A 15,054-nucleotide genomic window follows, 5' to 3' on the forward strand; every position below is an offset into this window, starting at 1 on the left:
GAATTGCTAAAACCAACTATTGATACAAACAGCTGTTTTGTTTTTATGTGTAATTTTTTTTATAACTTTTCTAGAAGTTCAAAATTTATAGTGATGCTGTTATCACATTCTCTATTTCGATTTGTCTTTGAATTTAATGAATATCAAGATACCAATATCAAACATTGTTGAAGAATTAAAAGCTGTATCTTAAACATGTGGGAAGGTAGGGGAAGGCAAATTTTTATAGAGTCATGTTCTCATCCTTGGTATAGGCAGGTAGAATTTCCAAATAGCTTAGAAATGTGTATATGTACATGTGTATTATATTGAGGTGTATATAAGGTAGTTTATTTTGGTTAAGTATTTTATAATGCAGTTTGCTTTTCTTCTAAAGATCTTGAAAGGTAAATAGTGTGTATATTCACGTTGGACATTTTTCCCTCTGTTTTCTTTGGACAACTATATGGTAGGAAAAATGGTTTAAAGTTAAGGACAGTGAGTAAATCATGCTGGGTACATACTTGTCTTCTCATTAGTTATATGGAGAGGGCCTTAGTGAAGAAAGAAGAGGAAGCAAAATGAAAGAGAAGGGGAGAAACAGAAAAAGGACATGGTTCCATTGAGGCCTTAAGAATAATATTTCCATATGGAGAAGGAGAGATATACATCAAATTGAAGACCAAAGCAGAAACATTGGGGGAAAAAAAACAAAACAGAAAACCTGGATGAACAAATTTAAGGGAACCAAGGAAGCTAGTGTTTATTATACTGTTTACCTCTGCTTCTTTCCAAGATGAATTTTAAGTAGCTCTTGATGAAAAACGAAATCTACAATAACAGAGACTAGAGATAATTGCTCCAGAAAAACTAGACTAACAATATTAGTCATAAATGAGCACAGTATTTTACGTTGAGCTTCTAACCGACAAAACAAAAAATACAGTTTAGTCACGTACTTCCCATTGACTGATAAAGAGGCCCACTAGTGCATACAAATGATATGTAGTTTCCTTAGTGTGTACTGTTGTTTGATTCTCTGTATCTTTGCTCAGACTCTTCATACCGTTTTCTTTGCCTGTATTACTTTCTTCTCTTTGTCTCCTTGACGATCCCGTTCAGGTTTTAATTCTTATGTTAGATATTACCTTGTCTTTCCAATTCCTTTTTCACTTTCCTCTTAGAATTTATTGTTCTTTCTTTTATGCCCCCTATTATATTTTATTAGAATACCTGAAACATTATTTTACTGGTTACCATGATGGTCTCCTTCTGTCTAACTTTCATTCATTCACTGATAAAATAGTACTTTTATTTTAGAGTTTTTGTGATGATTAAAGGAAATAGTTTGTGTAAAGCATTTGGGACATGTCTGACTCAGTAATTTTTTGCTTCAACTATTACACTGACTTTAATAACAACAGTAATCCCAAACTTAGCTCTTTCTGTATCCATACCAATCCTTTTTTCCATCTTTCCAGTTACAGTTGAACTCTTATATTTAAGGTGATCTTCCCACCTCTGATCTGGATCCCATCTTCTCCATGTCCTTAAGAGCTTTTTTCCTTCCTCTCTCTCTGCCTCCTTTCATCACTTCTTTCTTTCTTTCTTTTCATAAATTTTCTTTTTCCTAAATCTTCAACTCTCTTCCTCCCCACCCTTTCCCCTTCTTCCACTCCTTCCTGTAAGCATTTAAACACATTCAAGTCTGGGGTTTTTTTTGTTTTGTTTCTTTAGTTTTGCAGTTTTTAAAATTAAAAAAAAATTTTAATATAATTTATTGTCAAGTTAGCTAACATACAGTGTATACCGTGTGCTCTTGGCTTTGGGAGTAGATTTCCCGTGATTCATTACTTACATAAAACACCCAGAGCCTAAATGTCCATCACTTGATTGAATGGATAAAGAAGATGTGGTATATACATATACAATGCAGTACTGCTTGGCAATGAAAAAAATGAAATCTTGCCATTTGCAACACTGTGGAAATGTGTTTTTTTTAAGATTAAAAAAAAATTTTTTTTTAACGTTTATTTATTTTTGAGACAGAGAGAGACAAAGCATGAACGGTGGAGGGTCAGAGAGAGGGAGACACAGAATCTGAAGCGGGCTCCAGGCTCTGAGCTGTCAGCACAGAGCCCAACCCGGGGCTCGAACTCACGGACCGTGAGATCATGAGTTGAGCCGAAGTTGGCCGCTTAACTGACTGAGCCACCCAGGTGCCCCTTTAAGATTTTTTTTCAATTTTTTTTTTTTTTTTTTAAGTAATCTCTAACCCCAACATGGGGCTTGAACTCATGACCCTGAGTTTAAGAGTCACACACTCTTCGGATTGAGCCAGCCAGGTGCCCCTCAGGTCTTTTACAACAAAATTAAAAGGGCCTCCTGAACCTTCTCCCACCCCATTTAGGCCCCATCTAACCGCTGCCTTCTCTTTTGCCTCTTTCTAACTTTCTGAGAGAATTCTCTACCTTTACCATCTTTGTTTCCTTACTGCCTGCTGACTCACTACCCAACGTACTGAGTCTGCTATGCCTCTGAAATTGTTCTTGACAAGTCCATCAGTAATGCCCTGACTGCTCAATAAATTAGTTTTAGTTTATCTCATGGTGGCATTTGGCCTTAACTGATATGCTGACTTTCTAGAAACACGGTCATGCTGTGATTTCCATATTCTCGTGGTTTTCTTCCTATTTTGCAATAACTATTTATTTGATCTTTTAAAAGAATATGGACCTTCTTATTCACTATCTCATAGGCTAGCTTTTTTTTTTTTTTTAGTCATTTATTCATATCCAATTCCTTCCACACAGACACATAGTTTAGACAAACAGCAACTCTTAATTTTCTAGATGAAGGAACTCGGTTAAATTAGACCCTCCTCAATTCTGTTTTCACCATTCCTTTGATTTTGTCAAACAGATATGTAAGGGAACAGGTAACAGTAGTGAACGTTAGCCAGATGTCTTTTCTTTTGTCTTAAGTTATTTTGATATAGTTTATAAATATTAGAGCAATGTTTTATGATATATATACTATGTTTCACAGTTATTCTTTATTTCTTTTAGACTGCAAATGAACATTGGACTCCATGCATATTAAATGAAGCAGAAAAAATTATATACAAGGTATTAGACTGGATTAAGAATTTTTTATTATTTTTCTAGGAAAACACACTTAACATATTTTTTTTGAAACCTTGATGGAGCCCAATGTGCCATTGAAGAGTGACTGAAGTGTAGGGCCTGGTTTTGGCTCTGCTTACTGTGTGACCTTCTGTGATCACTTACCTTTTCTGAGGTTTAGGTTCTTCCCCTAGCAAAAGGAATCAGAAAAATTAATATTTTCCAAATGTATTTTGTGGAGCATTAGGTAATTGAGATATTAGATTTATAGAAAAAATATTCTCTGGTCAAGATTACTGATGGAAGTACTAAGCTGTACATAATTAAACAGTATGTTTCATTTTGTTTTAAACCACAGGACTTCACAATACTTTAAATATGCTAATAAACATTGTGAATTTGTAGCTTTCCCCACCTTGTTGTTCTAGATTCTCCTCCCCTCACCCCTCCCTCTAAACAGCCATTCCTGTCCATTGGAGGAATCATGTCTTTCTTATTCAATAAAACATGTACAAGGCCTGTTAAATAGTAAATTATCAATTAATATTTGATAATTGAATGAATGAATTTCCTTGGAAATAGTGTTGCCAGAAGCACAATTTTCCAAATGCTAAGGTTAATAATAAAGTCCATGACTAACATGATTATGTTTTCCCCATATTTGCTCAAGTTTTTTCTTGAAAAGCTCAAAATGGCAATTGGATAATGTTAGGGTGAATATGAGAATAATCTTTTAATATTGCTTCATAATTTTAATGTGTTAGTTGCTTGACCTCTTTGATTTTTCTTTTACAGCTTATACGACTTGATAGTCTTAGTGCCTACTGGAATGTAAACTGCAGCATGTCTTACCAGGGATCGAAGGAACAGATCTTGGTAATTTCAATTTATGCCTGAAGAGCTCACTACACTCCCTAAACTTTTTTTAACATAAGAAGTGCTGAAGGAGAACAGGATATAGTCTTTTGTTTAAGTTGTATTTAACTATATCAGAATTGTGAAACACAATTTTTGGAATCCACTCTTTTTTTTTTTTAATTTTTATTTAAAATAAATAAACTTCAAAAAATAAACTGGTATTTTTGAAGATCTTTGTGAAACCATTCACTACACAGTGAAATAATAACCTATACTATTACATTAAAACTGCATTTCCGATTTTTTACACTCACATTTTGATGGCATTCTGGTTACATTGTGGTGTTTCACGTCAGAATGATTACTTGAAGAGTGTTGTAAGGAAAGATGATACCTTTCAGAGCTAAAGAACATCTTCTTAGCACTTTTTTTTAATTGAAGTGTAGTTGACCTTAGCAAATGGTGTAAGCATTTGTGATGATGATTTCCTGAACAGTGAAAGGTCAATTCAAAACTTCAGTGTGCTAAGTTAGTCTTAGTCATTTTTATTTACTAAGAGGAAAAGGAAGAACAGTTGAATTTCCTGAACTTGAATTAATTACAAGATTCTCTTATTTCTCAGAAAGATTTTGTAGCAAATAATTTGCCTTTGTCTAGAAAGTGTTTAAGATCTCAATTCATGGATGTTTAGTTTTTTTATTTTTTATTTTTTATTTTTAAATGTTTATTTACTTTTGGGAGAGAGAGAGAGACAGAGTGTAAGCAGGGGAGGGGCAGAGAGAGAGGGAGACACAGAGTCCAAAACAGGCTCCAGGCTCTAGGCTCTGAGCTGTTAGCACAGAGCCTGATGTGGGGTTCGAACTCACAAACTGTGAGATTATGACCCGAGCTAAAGTCAGACGCTTAACTGACTGAGCCACCCAGGCACCCCAGTTTTTTGTTTTAAAAAAAAATTTTTTTTTTAATGTTTATTTATTTTTGAGAGAGAGAGAGACAGAGCGTGAATGGGGGCGGGGCAGAGAGAGAGGGAGACACAGAATCGGAAGCAGGCTCCAGACTCTGAGCTGTCAGCACAGAGCCCGATGCTGCTCTGGAACCCATGAACCGTGAGATCATGACCTGAGCCCAAGTCTGACACTTAAGCAACTGGGCCATCCAGGCACCTCCCTGCGCACCACTCCCCCCCAGTTGTTGTTTCTTTTTTAGTCAGAGGGGAACATAATACTATAACATTTTTAAATATTTAGAAATTTTATTTTATTTTATTTTATTTTATTTTATTTTATTTTATTTTATTTTATTTTTTCATTGATTTAATGCTTATTTATTTTTGAGAGAGAGAGGCAGAGCGTGAGTGGGGGAGGGGCAGAGAAAGAGGGAGACACAGAATCCAAAGCAGGCTGTCAGCACAGAGCCTGATGCGGGGCTGGAACCCATGAACCGCCAGATCATGACTTGAGCTGAAATCAGACGCTTCAGCGACTGAGCCACCCAGGCGACCTAGATACTTAGAATTTTAAAAAATTATCTACTTTTATATTTTTTTCCAAGAAATATACCCATAAATAATGCTCGGTGTGCTTTTCTTGTGGACTACTAATTAAAAAGAGGAAAATAAAGATACTGATTTAAGAACAACATTGTCCCCCCATGTGTAGATGAGTATGTGTGTATTTCTTTTCATTCTCATCCTCAAATTTTTGTTTAGGATCAGCTGAAAAGTGGAATTCTTACAAGTAGCAATATACCTGCAAATCATCAATATAGTAAGTAATGGTAAAAGTTTTACTTCATGTTACAGAAAGCGTAGATTTAAATACTCTGCCATAATATACTTTTTGTGATAAAGTTACTTTGACAAGACAAAAGTATGGATTTTATATTTTAGTTTTATAATATAGCCTATTTGGATTATACCTAAGAGTTTAGGAATAGGTTATGATATATACATACCATGGGAGAGTAAGAGAGAGGAGGGAAATACATCTGTAGTTCATTCCCAATGACTAAACACCCTTGACCTCCCTGTTTTCTTTTTACCTAGTTATCACGTTTGTTTGGGGCATTAGGTTTTCTTTGTTTAATAACTCAATTTCTGAGATTTTGGTATTCAGGTCAACCTTACCATGTCACTATTGCAGTGTTATGACAAACCAACGATTCTAGAGTTATTTATTTATTTGTTTGTTTATTTTGAGAGAAAGAGAGAGACAGAGACAGTGTGTGTGTGAGCAGGGGAGGGACAGAAAGAGAGCGAGAGAGAGAGAGAATCCCAAGCAGGCTCTGCACTGTTAGTACAGAGCCCAGCATGGGGCTTGATCCCATGAACTGTGAGGTCATGACCTGAGCCAAAACTAAGAGTCAGACACTTAACCTACTGAGTCCTCCAGGTGCCCCCATAGAGATTTTCTAACTGGGATTTTCTAATTCTTGGCACCCTCACCTTTACTTATTTTTCAGTAGCCCTATAACAAACGAGCCTGTTTATTTATTTATGCTGTTTTCTCCATTTTAGTTTCATTCTAAAGAGGCTTTTGTTTTGTTTTGTGTTAAATTTAGTACGCCCCTTTGTGTTTGTCCTGAGCTTTCATGCTCATCTTCTTGCATATTCTATATTACTGTGGTTTACTGTCGTTTTCTTCATATTTTATAGCTGGCTGCCATGATGTAAGAGTTGGCACTTTCTCTTTATGTTCATAGACCTCTCCATTTAATGATGATGATGTTTTCAGATGAAAGTGTTTAGTTTCATACGTGAAAGAAATATTTCAGAGAAATCTACAACCTCATTTATAAGTGGTATCCTCCACTTGTAAATAACCTTTAAATAAGTTAAAAATTTTATACAATCTTATGCAATTGTAAATGCTGTACGATATCACAATTTATCTAAGTTCGATACTGTTCACAGTTAAATATATTACTTTGCCCTGTCATCTTCCCTAATATGCCTTTTCATGCTGGTTCTTAACTTCAGGAATATTTTCTTTATTTGATTCTAAGATTGTATATGTAATGATAATTTTGAAAATTGTAAAGTGGTAAGCAATTTTTTTCTTGGTAATATGAATTTCATTCATGATTCTCTTCTAAATTCTGCCAGTGATTAAATAAGACAAATAATCAAATTTTGTTTCCTACCTTGTATAATATTTTTAATGAATAATAAAATCATTAAATGTCTCATAGTAAGGAAGAGAAGCCTAATTTTATATAGCCAGAATAACCAGGAGTAGATGGTCTACTATTTTGTGCATTTTTACTTAGAAGCATAGGATTTCCTCCTTAGAGATCCCCGTTTAACTTATAGTTGATGTTATGCAGATAAGTAGATGCTTAAATATTTTTTGGTAGTGTTTTTTGTTACATTTTTTACGTATTTTAGTCATTTTTCTGTACTTTCAGAATAGTGTTTCCATAATTATTTATAGTTGTTCATTTGTAAGGGCTTATAAACATATCTTATGTCTTCCCATGTGATGAAAGTTTTCCAGCCAATATCAGCTTCTGCAAAGCTCTACATGAATCCTTATGCAGAAACAGAGCTGAAAACACCCAAACTTGACGGGAACATAGAAGTACAGAATATTGCCGTTGAATTGACCAAACCTCAGGTAAGATTCAGGTGGACATTTCTAGCTTTGATCAGCTTTGAATCTCAACTTCATTTGTCCTTTGTGATTATTCCTTCTCTGATGCTCCTCTCCAGTGCTCTGGTGGTTCTTTTATATATTTACACGTGTGTGTGTGTGTATTTTTTTTTTAAGAAAATAAATACCAAATTAAAAAAAATATTTCCTTCATTTTATGTGATCTTTTCATTCTTGGTAGAGTATCTTACCAAGTTATAGAAAATGACATTATTCCTATTTAATTCTCAATTGTTGATGGAAGATTTTAATGTGTTTTTTTCTTCCTCAAATTTTAATAGACATATTCGTATTAAATATTGTCTACTTAATTTTTAGAATAGCTTATGTTGGCAGCTTTTTCTTCCATCATTTGTTTCTCATTTGGTTACATACACGGGGAGTTTGGGTAGCAGACCTGGAGAACTGAAAATGAAGGGAGGACCAGGGATTTATTTAGCTAAATGACTTTTAGCTCAGTGCAGTCCAATAAGAATGTACAGTAGTCCCCCCTTCTCCACGGTTTCCTTCTCCTTGGTTTTGCTTACACGGGTCAACTGTGGTCTCCAAGCAGATGACCTTTCTTCTGATGTATCATCAGAAGGTCACTAGTGGCCCAGTACTATGTCACAGTGCCTGTATCATTCACCTCACTTTGTATCATCATTAGGCATTTTATCATAAGAGGAAGAGTGAGTGCAGAACAATAGGATATTTTGAGAGAGAAACACACACCACATTCACTTAACTTTTATTACAGCATCTTGTTATAATTATTCCCTTCTATTATTATTGTTGTTAATCTCTTGTTGTGCCTAATTTATAAATTAAACTTTGTTAGAAGTATATGTGTAAAGGAAAAGCATAGCATATGTAGGGTTCAGTACTATCCATGGTTTCAGGCATCCGCTTGGGGTCTTAGAACATGTTTCCTGTGGATAAGGAGGGGATTACTGTCATTCAGGTTGTATATGTAATTTAAAATTTAATTTAAAATTTTAATGTATTTTAAAATTAGTTTAAAATTTTCTAGTTGTTACATTAGCAAAGTAAAAAGAAAAGATGAAATTAGTAAAATTAGTAACATTCCATTTAAGCTAGCATACCTGAAATATTATCATTTCTGCATGTAATCAGTATAAAACATTAAGATATTTTACATTCTTTTGTTTTTCCTAAGTCTTTGAAATCTAGGGTGTATTTTAAACTTACAATACATGTAAGTTCGGACTATGCATACTATGGTGAATAACCATGTGGTAACCAATTGGTAAAAATGCATTAAGAAAAACAGAAGAAATAGCTAGATTTGCCCCTTTCTTTATCTTATCTACCGTCATGTTGTGTGTGTGTGTTTCCCTTCATTTGAATTGCTTACCTGGTACTTGCAGAGTTGTATTGGTGATAAGATGGACAATTAAATACATTTATCTTGCTTTAGTTATATAATGATTTTCTGGAGCCATTTTCAAATCAGCTCATAGATAGTCAATGCTGAAATGATGGTCCAGAGGAAAATATGTAGTTTTAGGAGCAATCATGTTCCAGGTCACTAGTTATAGATAGTGTGTTTGGTTGTTTCTAAGATGTGCCTTTATCTTACACTTTAGCATATTTGAAAATAGGATGTATTATTATTATTGATGGTATGACAGTTTTAATTGGCAGCATTGTTTTTTTTTTTCTTTTTATAGTGGAACTTAAAATTACATTACAACTTACAATTGATGGTGTCTTAAATTTGATGAAATATATATATTTTATGTATATATGTATAATATATATGTATATGTGTGTATATGTATATGTGTGTGTATGTATATGTACGTATATATGTATATACGTACATATACATACACACACATATATATATAGCATATATTTTAAAGTTTATCTTGAGAGAGAGCATGAGCAGGGGAGGGGTAAAGAGAGAGGGAGAGAGAGAGGATCCCAAGTAGGCTCCATGCTGTCAGCGTGTAGCTGGTTCAGGGACTGGAACCCATGAAATGTAATATGATCTGAGCCAAAATCAAGAGTCGGACACTTAACCGACTGAGCCACCTAGGTGCCCCAGTTTGATGAAATGTATTAACAAGCAACCATGATCGTCATTATTTCAAGGAAGTTGGAGTCTTACGAGACTGAAAATATAATAAAATATGGTGTTTATCCATGTGTGAAATGTAATAATTATAACTGTATTTTTGTTTTAATAGTACTTAAGTATGATTGACCTTTTGGAGTCATTGGATTATATGGCTAGAAATGCCCCTTACAGAAAATATAAGCCTTATTTACCACTTCATACCAATGGTCGACAATGGTAAGTTAGAATTTTTTTTTTTTTTTTGAGAAATATATAATAGAGTTAGGAACTCTCAGATTTAAGAGACCTTTAAAGCCATGTGATGAAACCACTTTTTTTCTTTATTAGACATGAAAAGGATATCTTTTGTATTATGTCTTTGTTAATTTTTCGTAAACACATTCTCTTGTACTCTTGCTTTTAGAGTATTACTGAATTTTCCACTTAGCATTAAGACTTTAATCATTTTTTGGTCTTATTGTCCATGGGCTCAATGTTAGAACCATATTGGGATAGTATTCATTTTGCATAACATGTCATTTTGTGTCTCTATGATTTTGCTTTGACATACCCTCTTCTTGGAGTTGTTTGCTCATTTTGTAATCTGTTTATGTCAGAGAATTGTACTGGACAATTGAAATGTTATTGCTGAGTTCTTATAGGAGAATGGTTAATAAGAACACAAAAATGTAACACTGTAGATCTAAAAGTCAAAGCCATTTTCCTGCTTTTTTTCTTAAACCTTTGTATTCAAATGTACATTAAAATTTGATTTGCAGGTGGAAATATGCAATTGATTCTGTTCTTGAAGTTCATATAAGAAGGTATACACAGATGTGGTCATGGAGTAACATAAAAAAACACAGGCAGTTGCTCAAGAGTTATAAAAGTGCCTACAAAAGTAAGCTAACCCAGACTAAAGTCCCAGAAGAAATACAGAAACAAATTCAGGTATATTTTGCATATATTAGTGAAAGCTATTACTTGTTAAATCATCCTTCAGTGTTAATTTTTCTAAATTATAAAATATAATTTTAGGAAGAATAGGACTGATCTTTTTTTGAAAAAATGCAGAGGTTTTTTTTTCAGTTTTTTCTTCTTTAAACAAATCTTTCTTTTCCATTCTAATATCAGATAAAATGTGGTTACTAGAAACTATTGGGAGAAATTGCTTTGGTTTTTTTATAATAATGTTTAGAAAATTAGTAACAGAGCTGTTCAAATATATATTTATTATTAGCTAGATATATGTTATTAGTTTTGTTACTGGCTTTTTTTAGGAGCTCAAAATATTATTTATAAAAAAATAGCTCTTATTCCTTAAAATAGGAATCCCTTTGGAAAAATAGAGAAACACGACTCTGAGTATGTAAGTTGCTTAATATTATCTGGTCTTGATTATATGACTACTTCTGCCACAAATTCATAATGTAAAGAATTAATTGAGTTCCCATTATTCTGAAATACATGAGAATCATTAATATTATATATTAGAAAAAGCATCAAGTTTCTCAGCATCTGAGGTCTGATGTTCTCATGTATAAAATGGAAACAGGATGTGTCTTACAGAGTTCTGAGAATTGCATGAAATAGCACATAGAATACCTAATACACAGGTCACCAATACATATTAGATTCTTATATACTTTTATATAAATTCCCCAAGTCATTTTCTACTTTAGCTTCTTGTGGATTTACAGAATTTTGCATTCTTAAATTTTGTGTTTTATAGTACAATCGTTATAAAATACTACAGACTAGAGTGAGTCAGAAGTAAGAACCATAAGGATAATACCTAAAAGAAGCCTCTCTCCTAAATATTCTTGTATCTGTAATGATCTTATTAAAATTCTTACTTTTATATTGTATTTTTTGAGGGTTTGCTTTCTTGGAAAACTTACTTCCCTTATTGCAAAAACTATAAGTAGAATAGTCAAGTGTACACTCAAATTTATACTTACACTTACATGAGATCACAATTAGTGTTTATTCATGGACTGGATAAGCCTAGAAATCTTAGAATAAAAATTTTTTTAATCTAATGCCATTTTTCTTGTTTACAAGTGTCTCTTTGTATTTTATAGGATTTGGAGAAGACTCTAGATGTTTTTAACATAATTTTAGCAAGGCAACAAGCACAAGTTGAGGTAATCATTTTTATTTGCTCATTTTATGTTTTAAACATGTTAATATTACTCCTTTAAACTTAAGATCAGGAAGTCTTAAGTTTCAGGGGATTTATTCAAGTATAAAGGTTGAGTTTTCATGCCTTCATTTAGTCTCAGGAGAAAAAATTGGAACATTGGAAAGAACACATTAACATGAAAGGGCAAAAAGTTTTAATTAAAAAAAAATTTTTTTTAATGTTTTTATTTTATTTTTGAGAGAGAGACAGAGCACAAGTGGGGGAGGTGCAGAGAGAGTGAGAGACACACAGAATCCAACGCAGGCTCCAGGCTCTGAGCTGTCAGCACGGAGCCTGACGTGGGGCTCGAACTCACAGACAGTGAGATCATGGCCTGAGCCAAAGTTGGACACCTAACCGACTGAGCTGCCCAGGTGCCCCAAAATTTTAATTTTATGACAAAAAATTTGAAACTCCCCAAAAGAAAGTAAATAAAAGTTGTCTGTAATCCTAGCAACATAGAATGCTGCTGTTAACATTTTGACACACAGTCTTGCAGTTTTTCTCCCATGCCTAAGTGCTGACTTAAGTTTGCTCTTTATCCCCCGTCCCTTCACTTTGTCTTTGCCTTGTTTCCTTTTCCCTCCCTCCCTTCCTTCTTCTTTCCCTTCCTCCTTCTCTCCTTCTCTTACTTCTTTTCTTTTTTACCATAATTGGAATCAGTCTGTTTATATTTCACAATTCACGCTGACTTATCCCACTTGGCATATCCTACCAATAATGGCATGTCTCCATTGTTCCATGTCAATCCTATTCTGTAACATGACATTTTGGTAATTAAAAAAAAAATAAATTGCAAGTACAATACAACTTATTGTAGGAAAGTTAGGAAATAAAGATACACAAAGAAATAAAATAGAAACAGCTATTATCTCACACTGAATATACCTACAGTTGATAATTTTTTGTATATTTTTTAGTCTTTTTGATATTTATAGATCTCTGTACACATATTCAAAAAAATTTTTTTTATGTTTATTTTTGAGAGAGAGAGAGAGAGAGAGAGAGAGAGAGACAGAGTGTGATTGGGGGAGGGGCAGAGAGAGACACACACACACGCAGAATCTGAAGCAGGCTCCAGGCTCTGAGCTGTCAGCACAGAGCCCAATGTAGGGCTTGAACCCACAAGCCCACAAGCCATGAGATCATGACCTGGGCCGAAGTTGGACGCTTAACTGACTGAGTCGCCCTGGTGCCCCACATTTTTAAATGGGATTAAAGCACACACCTATTCATTCATTTACTTAGTAAGTACTCATTGAGTGCCTATTTTACTAGCATCATGGTTAAGAGTGTGGACTCTGGAGTCAGATGGTCTGGATTCTAATCACAGCTTTGCCTACTTGTATGATCTTGGGCTAGCTCTTTAATCTCTTAGTGCCTCAGTTTCCTGATTTGTAAAATAGGATTAATTCATAGTATGTACATCACAGGGTTACTTTGAGGAGTACATGATAATCCATGTAAAGCACTTAGACTACTGAGTGCTTGGCACATAGTAATTAGTAAATAAGTGATTTTTTTCATCATCATCATCATCATCATCATCATCATCTGTATTAGCATACAGAAATTAACAGAACAAAAATCCCTTACTTACATTCTAGTAGAAAGAAAGATAATAAAAACATAAATAAAAATAAAGTTGAAGGGCATACAGAAAAGGAATATATCACTGGGGCCATGCAGTAATGATGATGCGGGTTGCAATTTTAAATAGGGTGGTCACGGAAAGCCTCACTAAGAAGGAAACATTTAAGCAAACACCTGAAGAATGTGAGGGAATCAACCAGAATCCTTTCTGAGGGAAAAGTGTACCAGGGAGAAAGAATATAGCAAGCTGAAAAGTTTTGAGGTGACTATCTGGTTCACTCACGGAACTAACTGAGTGGTGAGAGAGCGGAGAATGGTCATTAGCAAGGTCAGAGTGGAACATAGTGGAGGAGTAGGAGGGGTGCTTATGGGAGTTGGAGAGGGTGCCAGATTGTTAGGGTCTTATAAGTAATTGTGTGAATTTGGCCTTTACTCTGAATTAGGGAGCCATTTTGAGAATGGAATGATACAGTCTAACTTATGTTTTAAAACTCAGTCTGCTCTTTTGTGTAAAAAGGAGAACAAGGGTGAAAATAGGGAGATCAGTTAGGATGCTATTGAAATGTTTGAGGTGAGAGATAATGGCTGAGAGTGGTTGCAATGGAGGTGATGAGAAAAGGTCAGATTCTGGATAGAATTTGACCATAGAGCTAATATATCCCAACTGATTAGATACGGGTTATAACAGAGAAATTGGAGATGACTTTAGAGATTTTGGCCTGTCGCAGTTGGAAAGATGGAGTTTCCATGAAATGAGATCAGGAAGTCTGGATAGAATAAGCTTGGGTGAGGTGGCAGAGATCAAGAATTCAGTTTGGGACCTATTAAGTTTAGCTATCTTTTAAATAAAGTTGTGGATGTATGGGTAGACAGTTGGATACATAAATTTATAGTTGAGAAGAGAAATCTGTGCTAGGTATATACATTTCAGAGTTGTCAGTACATAGATGGTATTTAAAGCCGTGACATCAGATGAGATCACCTCGGAAATTAGAGTAGCTAGGGGAGTACTCCAAAGATCCAAAGCATTCTATTGTTATAGGTCAGAGAGATGAGAATCAACAAAGTTGATCATGGAGGAGTTGCCAGGGATGTAGTTGGGAAGCTCTGTGAATAATATCCTCAAAGTCAAGTGAAGAAAGAATTGCAAGCAAGAGGGAGTGATCATATGTGACAGATGCATCTGATTGGTCAACTGAGCTGAGGCCTGAGAATTGACGATTAGATTTACCAAAATATGAGATGTTTCAGCCATTATTTCCTCAAATAATTTTTGATTACATTCCTTTCTTTTTTCTGTCTAGGACTCCCAGTTTTATACACACACACACACACACACACACACACACACAGCTGACCCTTGAACAATACAGGAGTTAGGGACCCCCTACACTGTAAAAAATCTGCATTAACTTTAGACTCCCCCGAAAGGTAACCACTAATAGTCTGCTGTTGACCAGAAGCCTTACTGATAACATCAACAGTTGGTTAACACATATTTTTTATGTTATATATATTCTATACTGTACTCTCAAAGTAAGCTAGGGAAAGGAAAATGTTCTTAAGAAAATCATAAGGAAAATATATTTATGGCACTGT

The 15,054-nt window shown here is 34.4% G+C and overlaps 1 protein-coding gene across 5 annotated transcripts in view; it reads left to right on the plus strand.

Moving 5' to 3' along the window:
- The window catches only part of VPS13C (vacuolar protein sorting 13 homolog C), a 195,726-nt gene that overhangs the window by 36,631 nt on the left and 144,041 nt on the right, over nucleotides 1–15,054 (plus strand). For all 5 annotated transcript variants that reach the window (XM_023255275.2, XM_023255276.2, XM_023255277.2 and 2 more), the window contains 7 exons: nucleotides 3,048–3,107; nucleotides 3,900–3,980; nucleotides 5,671–5,728; nucleotides 7,449–7,576; nucleotides 9,808–9,914; nucleotides 10,457–10,628; nucleotides 11,762–11,824. In XM_023255275.2, the coding sequence (XP_023111043.2) occupies nucleotides 3,048–3,107; nucleotides 3,900–3,980; nucleotides 5,671–5,728; nucleotides 7,449–7,576; nucleotides 9,808–9,914; nucleotides 10,457–10,628; nucleotides 11,762–11,824 (669 nt within the window). The remainder of the gene's footprint in view (nucleotides 1–3,047; nucleotides 3,108–3,899; nucleotides 3,981–5,670; nucleotides 5,729–7,448; nucleotides 7,577–9,807; nucleotides 9,915–10,456; nucleotides 10,629–11,761; nucleotides 11,825–15,054) is intronic.

Source organism: Felis catus, chromosome B3 (assembly GCF_018350175.1).
Source record: "Felis catus isolate Fca126 chromosome B3, F.catus_Fca126_mat1.0, whole genome shotgun sequence".
Taxonomy (NCBI): domain Eukaryota; kingdom Metazoa; phylum Chordata; class Mammalia; order Carnivora; family Felidae; genus Felis; species Felis catus.